Source organism: Galeopterus variegatus, unplaced genomic scaffold (assembly GCF_000696425.1).
Source record: "Galeopterus variegatus unplaced genomic scaffold, G_variegatus-3.0.2 Scaffold654, whole genome shotgun sequence".
NCBI lineage: Eukaryota > Metazoa > Chordata > Mammalia > Dermoptera > Cynocephalidae > Galeopterus > Galeopterus variegatus.
Window position 1 is genome coordinate 1,054,647 of NW_007726765.1, and position 10,747 is coordinate 1,065,393.

Below are 10,747 nucleotides of genomic sequence, written 5' to 3' on the forward strand. Positions count from 1 at the left end.
AGGACATTTCTTCACAAACTCTTGCCCCCACAAAAAGGAACATTTCCCAACTCATTCTATTCACTCCTAGATATATACCCAAAAGAAATGAAAGCATATATCCACACAAAAACCTGTAAATGAATGCTTACAGAGGCATTATTTAAAATAGTCAAATGGTAGAAAGCATCAACTCATGAAGGGATAAACAAAATAAATCTATCTCTGCAATGGAATATTATTTGATCACTAAAAAGAATGAAGTAGTGAAACATGCCACAACTTGAATGAAACCTTGAAAGCCTTACGCTAAGTAAAAGAAGCTAGACACAAAAGGCTATTTACTATATAATTCCATTAATATGATATGTCCAGAAAGGCAAATATATAGAGACAAAAAGTAGATTAGTCTTTCCCTAAAGCTGGGGGTAATGTTGGAGGGAAATGAGGAGTGACTCACAGGTCTCTAATGGTTGCGGGGTTTCTTTTTAAGATGATAAAATGTTTTAAAATTGTGGTGAATGTTGCACAACTAAAAACCATTGAATAGTACAATTGAAATGAGTGAACTGTATAGTATGTGATTTATATCTCAATAAGGCCGTTAAAAAAAGATCTAACATCAGGTTATAGTACATGAGTACTAATTTTCCTTATGACAAAATTATCTAGAGCAACACCGTCCAATAGAAACACAAACCACATGCATAATTAAAATTTTCCATTTTAAAAAGTAAAAAGAAACAGGTGAAAGTCTATTAAACCCAATATATCCAAATCATTTCAACACATAATCAACATGAAAAAATTAGCTGTTTTACTTTTTTTTTTGTACCAAGCCTTCTAAATTAGATGTGTATTTTATACTTACAGCCCCTCTTAACCTCAAACTAGCCATCTTTCAAATGCTCAATAGCTATATGTGGCTAGTGACTGGGGACAGTGCAGATCTAGAGATAAAATTAAGAAAGAAAATTCTACTACACTGGTTTTCTATTTAGAAGTACAGAGTTCTCTAAATGCTAGCAAAAGAAAGGCGAATTCAATTTTCCCTTTAAAAAAGGCACAACCACTAATAAGTTCACGAAAGGAAGAGCTCTAGTTCCATCCCAGCTGTTCAGTCTGACCTTTCTGGTCATCAGCAGTGACCTGACTACCAAAATATGGATTCAGCCTATTATTAAGGCTCCCTCGCACTTAAACATTCTAAGTTTGGTTTTCACGTAGTGGCCCTAGAGCACATAAAAAAATCAGGATTTAGCACAAAACATTTACAAATAGTCACCTTCCAATTGTGTAAAGGTTCATGAAATATATACTAAGGTATAAACAAGTGAAAACTCAGGTTAACTTTTTAATACATTATTAGCAATTATTTACTGTTATTTGCATTACATAGCTTTCTGTGAAAGATTAGACAAAAGGAGATTTTTTTAAGGCTAGAATGTTTCTAATCCTGTCCACAGAAGTAAAAGCAGCTCAGAAAGATAAGGAGCATTTCAGCTTTGCTCTCAGAATATTCATTTTGTTGATCCAGGCATCAGGGGAGTTCATTTTAAAAAAAGAAAAGGAAAAAAAAAAAAAAAAGGATGGGCTAGGATAGCCAGTTACCCAGATATAACCTAAGTAGGAGAGCCATTCTTCACAGTGTAGCTTACAAAAATACTGGGAATGGAATCATACTAAACTATAAGCTTAAAAATATTCTAATTCCAGTTATAAACTTTTAGGTATATATTGCTTATTCCCTTAATTGGCAAAAACAATCTGGTGGACTGTCAAATCATTTTTTTTATTATTTTGAACATTAACAGAATATAATACATTCTATTAAATATAACTCACATGTATCCCACAAAAATAAATTTACATAAAAGAAAATAAAGCATATAAATTCCACTTTGTAAAAGAGAATGCTTTAAATATCATACTAATTCTCCACATTTAAAATATGGCTTAACTTACAGAACTTCAATTTATACACAGTTTTTTAGGAATGTATTTATTTTATAAATTGAAATGTGATTTTTAAAGATTTTTGTCATTTTACCTGTGTAATTGTGCTCATATGCTGCTTCTCTGTTTCTGTTCTTTTTTTTAGTTCTTCTCTTAAATTGTCTTTTTCTGAACAAATGTCTAAGATGAGCTCCTGATGCTTCTTATTTTCTTTAATTAACCTAAATATAAAAAGTACAGTATATGTAATTAGAAATGAAGATAAAATGAGATGTGGAATATAATCTGTTTACAGATTAGGGTGTACATACCTATGATCTAATAAATTAATATTCCTACATAATCCTTTTATAATGAAACATGATACTTTGCAAAACATTCTCTGGCCAATCAGGCTATTAACTTTGTTCCTAGAAATTTGTACATTTCAAATCAAGTGAAATATAATCAGATAAGGAAAACAACACCCTGTTAAGTTAAAGCCTTGGGCATCTGAATTATGCATTAGAAGAACCCTTCAGATAAGTGGTTCTCAACCAAGGGCAATTTTGTCCCTCCAGGCATTTTTGTCTACAGATGTTTTTGGTTGTCAAGAGTGGTAAGGGTTGCTACTGGCATCTAGTGGGAGTCCAGGGATGCTACTAAACATCTTACAATGCACAAGATAACTCCAGCAACAAAGAATTATCTGGCCCAAAATGACAATAGTGCTGAGGTTGAGAAGTCTTGCTTTAGATTTTAGAAGTATTTTAATGATATTCTAATAGTTATAAAAGTGTAGTCAATGTACAATAAACGTTCAAGCAGAAATTTCATTTTGAGTCCCCCTAAAATACAGAAATAAAATCTTAAAAATTGCCTGCAAAGTACTCAGAACTATAAGATACCTAATTAAGTCAATCAGCTAACATTCTAGGATCATTAATAGCAATAGTTATTACCTAACATTTACTGTAGATTTACTATTTGCTAAGTTTGGCTTTTAAAAAAAAGAATATTATTTCATTTCATATTCAAAGTAACTCTATGAAATCATCCCTTCTGTTTTATGAATTTTAAGAAAGTAAAGCAAAACTCGATTCTAGAACTTGTTCCAGGTCACACAGCTGGTAAGTGGACTGAGTTTTGGATCCAGGTCTAGTTCCAATGCCCAGGCCTTTCCACCTTCTACTTTGAAGATCACTCATTCACCTAACTGATGCTTACTGGATACCTGCTATGTACCTTACTATTCTATATGTGAGGAATATGTCAGCAAACAGTCCCTGCCCTCATGGAGCTTACTTTCTAAGGGAGAAAATAAAAATAGACAATGTCAGTAACTAAGTCCTAATAAGAAAAATAATGGAGTATAGAGGACAGAGAGTGACTTGAGCTGTGATTTTAGATAAGATAATCAGGATAGGCCTCTCTAAGTAGGTGACAGTTAAACATATGAATGAAGTGAGGAAGAATCACACAAATGTTTGAGAAAGAGGCAAACGCAGTATGCAAGTTTATTGAAGCCTTTTATGGCAGCAGTTTAAAGTAGATTATATGATTAAGGTGTATACTCAACTTGTTACAGAAAACTACTTGAGACACAAGAATCCTGGCTATATATAGTTAATGAGTAAACACTTAAGGGAGGGGGAAGTGGAGAGCAGCAAGCACTCAAACTGTTACTCTTACATACCAAATGCATATCCTAGACACAGATAACTGTTCACAATGAAGAATTTTGGTTGAGACCTTAATATTGATGTGTTAGAAAATAGGGGAACAGAAACAGAGAGTAACTGAATGGTGGCTGCTAGGGGCTAGAGGGTGGGGGAAATGTTGGTCAAAGGGTACAAACTTTCATCATAAGACGAATAAGTTCTGGGGATCTAATGTACATCATGGTGACAATAGTTAATAATACCATATTGTATACTTGAAATTTGCTAAGAGTATATTTTAAATGTTCTCACCACATACACACAAAAAAGGGAAATGTGTGAGGTGATAAATGTGTTAACTAACTTGACTGTGATAATCATTTCACAATGTATATCAAATCATCATGCTGTACACCTTAAATACGTACAATTTGGTCAATTATACCTCAATAAAGCTGGGGAGAAAGAAAATAAGGAAATGGATATATAAACAAAGACATTTGAAAATAGATGCATTCATGAAAATTTCACTCAAAGGAACTGAAAGGTAGTTTTCTTCACAGAAATTTTTTTGCAGCTGGCCAGTATGGGAATTCAAACCCTTTACATCACAAAAGTTAAGGGAAAAATTTAATTACTTTAGAGCTGACCTGAATCACAGAGTATTTTGTTTAGAACTAAAAATATCATGTGTATAACAAAAGATTAACATGGATTTAAAATAATATCTGACATTTGCATAATGCCTTCATGTCCACAAAACAGTCCCATTCAAGTAAGCATCATCCCCTCAGATAGAAGAATCTTTGTCTCAAAAAGGTTGATTTGGCCAACATAACAGAGCTCGTGAATAGCAGTGGGAATCTTCCACCTCCAGGCTTCTGACCAAAATTGTGTTTACTCCATGCTCTGCCACACTGCCACCATTCTGACAGTTATGGAGCAAAAATAAGAAATCAACTGTATTCCTAATATTTTTAGATAAATTTAACAACTTGTATATAGTTCATTTCTAATAACCACATTTTAAAAACCTCTGAAGCCAAACTAACTAGGCTAAGATTTTAACTCTGTACTTATTTGCATATGACCTTAAACAAGTTGCTTAATCTCTGTGCTTACGGTTCCTCATCTGTAAAACAATAGTACATACCACACAGAGTTGTGAAGATTCCATGAGCTAATATATGTAATGTGCCAGGCACATAATTAACAGCATATATTTACTGCTATTTTTATTATTAAATGTCCAACATCTTATAATTTTCAAGAGAGGTATGAAAGTGGTAAAAGCTCAGATCTAAGGAAAGTGGCAAGAGGCATCAGAGATAATCCCCAGAGGAAGGTCTAATAGAATAGGTACAGGCAGCATAATAATGAGGAAGTTACCTTAAAAGTAAGAATAGCAGAAGCACCAAAGGTTCAAGTAAAAAAGCATATAGTGAATTCACATAATAACAGTATTCCAGTAAAGATATGAGTAGGAGTAGCAGGTATTAATTTGAGGGCAGTATTAAAAAGAGCCTTGGAGGGGCCGGCCCGGTGGCACACTCGGTAGAGTGCGGCACGTGGGAGTGCCACGGCACTCCCGCCGAGGGTTTGGATCCCATATAGAGACCGGTCCGCTCACTGGTTGGGCGTGGTGCGGGCGCGACACTGAGGGTTGCAATCCCATTACCGGTCACAAAAAAAGACAAAAAGGAAAAAAAATTAAAAAAAGAGCCTTGGAGTCTCAAAGAGATAATTGTACACTCATTTTCATAGCAGCATTATTCACAATAACCAAAAGGGAGAAGACACCTAAATGTCCATTTACAGATGAATGAATAAACAAAATATGGTATACTCATATACATACAATGGAATATTACTCAGACTTAAAAGGCAAGGAAATTCTAACACATGCTACAACATGGATAAACCTTGAAGTCATTATGCCAAGTGGAATAAGCCAGTCATAAAAAGACAAGTACTGTATGATTTCACTTACATGAAATATTAAGTGTAGTCAAACTCACAAAAACAGAAAGTAGAATGGTGGTTGCCAGGGGCTGGGGGCAGGTGGGAAAAGGGATTTGTTCAACAGGTACAGAGTTTCAGATCTGCAAGGTGAAAAAGTTCTCCAGATTGGGTGTACAACACTGTTAATATACTTGACACTAATGAGCTGAACACTTAAAAATGGTTAAGATGGTAAATTTTATGTTATATGTATTTTATCACAATTAAAAATAGACCAAAAAAAGGGCTCTAAACACTAGGAGATTAAAGTTCACTGGATAAACCAATGAAGGGTGAGCTGGTTTGGGGAAGACTGATACACTGTGTAGGATAATCTGGAAGAGTAAAGACTAGAAGCAAGAAGACCATTAAAAGCCAATTTCATATTCAGCAGTACTTGGATTATGGTATATTTCCTTCTGTCATTCTTCTCTGACATTAAACTTCCTCCCTCCCTACACACACACACACACACACACACACACACACACACACACACACACGCACCCCTAATTTAACAATATTTTTTAAGTATCGTTTTTTAAAAAGAGAATCAGTCTACATTTTAGTGAAGGCTAGTATGTTTTATTTTCCTTTCTTAAAGGTTACAAGAGAGTACCTAAACCAATGCATCACTTAGCTATATAAATCTAGAATAAAAATGCAGGATGATATAAAACTACTAGGAAAAATGTTGAATAAAATTACACTATCATTAAAACAGAATTAACTCCACAAATCCAGGAGAAATATAAAATATTATTTACTGCATTATTTACTGATTATCAACCAATTCTTCTTTCTTTAAATATGAATTTTTTAAACCAATAAATCTACAATGGGGATTTTAAGAAAAAATTCTTGAATTTTATGACTTCCCATTTCCTTTTGAATTTCCCTTACTTTTGACAATGTTATATGAGGAGTCTTCAAAAGTTCATGGAGAGATTTGTATTATCTTTTAATTTCATTTTTCCACGAATGTTTTGAAATAGCCTTGTACTTCTACATTCTTATAAAGTTGAAAAATTTGAGTTGTTTATAAAAATTTCTAGTTCTTTAATGAACTTACACTGTTTAATATAACTTACTCCCTTAGAATTAGGTATCAAGTAACTAAAAAAACTTGACATTTGCTCAGTTATTTAGTAAATACACATTTATTAGCATCTATACTGTGCATTTCTCTACTGTGGCATTAAAAGTGGACAAGATGATACTTTACTTCAAAGAATTCAATCTCTAATTCTTATGAAAAAAATAACCTCAAGGAATAAAAAACTTACTTTTTTATGGTATGTTCCTGCTGCAAATACTTATCTTGCACACACTTTTCAAACAGAACTAATGCATGTTCTCCCTTATTCATTCCATTTGATACTCGGTGTTCTGCAAACTCCGTAGATAAAAGCTCAGATTCTATTTCTTCCAACAAATCCTCTGATGCTGAAACATTTTTTATTTTTGAAATAAGTTTCTTGGTGCAGTCTGTATCATAGGGACTTTCTGAATAAATCTTTTGATTAGCTGCTTCTGTAAATGTAGACGACTTCAATTCCGCCAATATTTGTATTACTGTCTGTTCTGTTTCATTTGTTTTTGAAATGTGCTTTGCAAAATCTCCACTAGGAATATTAGCTATTTGTTCAGAATTTTCTGGGCATATGTCTGTGTTAGCACAAGAATCCTCACCTCCTCCAAGATCTGGAATATAATTTTCCTGTGTTTCAATCTGGTTATTGTGCTCATTAGGCTGACATAAAGTATTTTCAAAGTTTAATGACAATAATTTGGACTCATCTTCTAATCTGCTGCTTTCATCACCAGAAAATGAGTTGCATGAGTCTTCCTTTAATTCAGTTGCTTTCCCAATATTTTTATCAGAGGAAATGGAGGCTATGTGCTCTGTCTCGGACATGCTGAATGGCACCAACTCACTTTGCATTTCTTCAAATTTGCTCCCGATCTTCGTTTTACATCTAAGAAATCAAAACATCAAAATTAAAAAATTGTTTTAAATTAAGACCCCATACATATTTGTACACACTTCATGATGTGGAATGACTAAGATCACAAATTTTATCACCAATAATTCGGTTAAAAACCTTTCCTTAAGAAAAAAAGAGCACAATAGCCAACCCAAGTTGGCTATACCCAGTAGGGCCACTGCAAAGTCTCACTGTCTTTCCTCCTTCACTTCAGTCATACAACTTCACTAATTAATTTCACTTACACTTTGGCATTCCCCAATCATCCACATAAGATGTTAGGCAAGGAATAAACTATAACTGGAAGATTAGTACCAAGGAATGTCTAGAATTCCTTCAGCTCTATGAGGGGAAAAAGAATCAACAATCTACAAGAAAATATTGGAGAAATAAGACTTCACACAAGAAAAATCACAAACCAAGATAACAAAACGATGCACATTAATGATCATAAAAATTTACGAAGAAGTTAAACTAAACAATAACAAGACATCTATAGCCCAGAGACCTAGATTGGAATTAGAAAGATTCCTGATTGGAATTAGATCCCAGACGGGGATCCAGGAAGTGCCATGGTGATCTTCAAACATTCTCATCAGAAATAAGCAATGTTCAGTGCAAATCAAAGGTAGCCCATATGCACTCCCCAGTATAAAAAGCAACATTAAAAAACTAACTTGACAAGGTTAGAACACATTTTTATATTGTTTATAAAGGTTACTATTCTAGCAATGTTCAGTGCAAATCAAAGGTAGCCCATATGCACTCCCCAGTATAAAAAGCAACATTAAAAAAACTAACTTGACAAGGTTAGAACACATTTTTATATTGTTTATAAAGGTTACTATTCTAGTCATTTCATGCAAATTAGTCATCTTCAAAAATTGTCCTGAGACAGATAAATATAAAATATTTCATCAATCTTGATGAAAAAGAATTGTCAATTTCTTTTGTCAGGTATCAATAAAGCATATACAAGGTAGATGAGTTACTAAAGGTATATGAGGTTAGATTAAAAAGTGGGTAGATCGCAGTTTTGACAGAAACAAGAAATCAATCCAGATGAGAGGTATAATATTAGAAAACAAAGCATAAGACTAAATTTTTAATGAACAGAAAGATGCATGTTTACATCAGGCTGTGATGCAGGTGGTGGTCAGAGGTTGGTGAAAACAGGTAAGAGAAGACTGGTCAGACAGAATCCTCAGAATGCTAAGCAGGAGTGAATTTTGTTTAGAAGGATAAATCATAATAAATTTTAATAGACTTGTATACTTGATTATGCTGTGGAGTTTCTAGCACATAGTAGGTTCTCAAATATTCATTCAATTAAAGCCTGTAAACAGAAATGATATGATAAAACTAGTCTTTAAGGAACATTATTCTAGGAACACAGAAAATGGGGAAAAAAAATTATAAGAAAAAAAAAAAGACCAGTTTTTTTTGTTAAACACCCTGCCTGTTAGTTTAGACTGCCCTTTGGGGCATCAACTAATAGAACCATTGGCCTTAATACCCTAGACTACCTATCTGTATTACATATACCAAACAACCAAACAGAAACTATCATTATCTTGCTGTATATATTTTATAAGAAAGCCAATGTCCACACTAGTATTAAGAGCTCAATTTAAACAACACAAATAAATACAATAAGTAAATAAAAGGCCTCATTAAGTATGCTGTTTTCCAAAATCTAGCACAAAGTAAAAGAACTCTCAAACAGGGACACTGGCCACCTACATTACTACGTTACCCAAAGTAACTCACTTTAAGATATAACTTGTGAATGTGTTGCTGTTGAATTTAAAATCTTATCAATCTAGAAATAAATATAAAAAAAATGAAGAAAGTAGTTTCAAACATCATAACTAGTTAACGCTATACCAACAAAACTCAAACCTAGTGCTGACCAAAATGTAACGGGTAACAGATAAATAATCTATTTAAACAGTAAGGCTCTAAAGGCGTTGTGACTCCCCAGTATAGAGCAAATGAGAAGAAACTTTACTGAAAACTTTATGGCTCTTGTCCATGTGCCATGATCTGTCAACAGAAAAACACTAAGCAAATACTGGTTTATTGTCCTCTCATCCAACTTTCATATCCCCAGGGTTCAGTCAAGTCTTTTTCCCTCCTAGAATTCACCCACTTAGATAACTTGACGCAACCAACAACTCATACTTGATGCCTACATGTATCCTTGAGTTACAGATACCAAATTATCTCCTCTTTCTCATTCTGTGTCTATCATCTGTATATTAAAATCTCTACCTCAACATAGGCATTTCCACTGGAAATTGCACCATAAACTCAAACTCAAAATGACAAAATCTAAAATCATAATTATAGCTCCTATAATTGAGTACTCTCAGCTAATCTTTTTCTATTTTGTCAATGGTATCATCTTTCTTAGTCATCTGACTCCTTCCACTCCTTTTTCCTCATATTTCTTTAACTATTTCATGTCTCCTGTATTTTTATGGTCACTGTCTCCTAACCACAACCCAACCCAGGCTTCTGATCACTTCCCACCTGGAACATCTGAACTCTTGGTTTCTCAACCTCACACCATTCCTCCCTCCTGCTCTACTTTCTGCAACCAAGTGAAAAAACAAGGAGGTTAATGGAAGATCAGGTTACTTGGGACAGCCAGGGGTAGGACAGTACCAAGCAAGTGACAGGTCACCCAATCCAGAGAAAAGGTGAAGTAGGTACTACACTGGCTCTACCAAAGAGGAACAGGAGTTGCCTTATGAAGTGTATGAAGTGGGTCTTCGGTGGCAAAAGTGGCCATGGAGCTATAACACTGCCCCTACAACATTCACACACACACCACCTAAACAGAGACCACCACCAAATGCAGCCAGATGAACCAGAATGAGGCCAGGGCTACTTCTTACCTCTTTAGAGGTTCAGGTAATGAGCACTCTGCCTCCACTGGCTGAAAAGAAACATAAAGGAGAGGGAGCATGTCTTAGAGTCAGATTACATCTCTTCTTCAAGCCAAGCAACTGGGTGGGAACTCACAGCTTCAACTTTTCCTCAAGAAGAAGAATGAATTTGTGATTTCATTTTCTCTTTTCTTTCTTTTTTTTCCTTTTTGTCTGTTTTACTGACCAGTAACGGGATCGCAACCCTCGGGGTCGCGCCTGTACCGGGGACCGGCAACGGGATCACAAC

General features: G+C 34.4%; 1 protein-coding gene across 1 annotated transcript in view; it reads right to left on the reverse strand.

Moving 5' to 3' along the window:
• The window catches only part of CCDC186 (coiled-coil domain containing 186), a 46,541-nt gene that overhangs the window by 25,717 nt on the left and 10,077 nt on the right, over positions 1-10,747 (reverse strand). The window contains exons 2-3 of the mRNA XM_008571029.1: positions 6,863-7,555; positions 2,030-2,156 (exon numbers count right to left, since the gene is read on the reverse strand). Coding sequence (XP_008569251.1) covers positions 2,030-2,156; positions 6,863-7,521 — 786 coding nt within the window. The 5' untranslated portion in view covers positions 7,522-7,555. The remainder of the gene's footprint in view (positions 1-2,029; positions 2,157-6,862; positions 7,556-10,747) is intronic.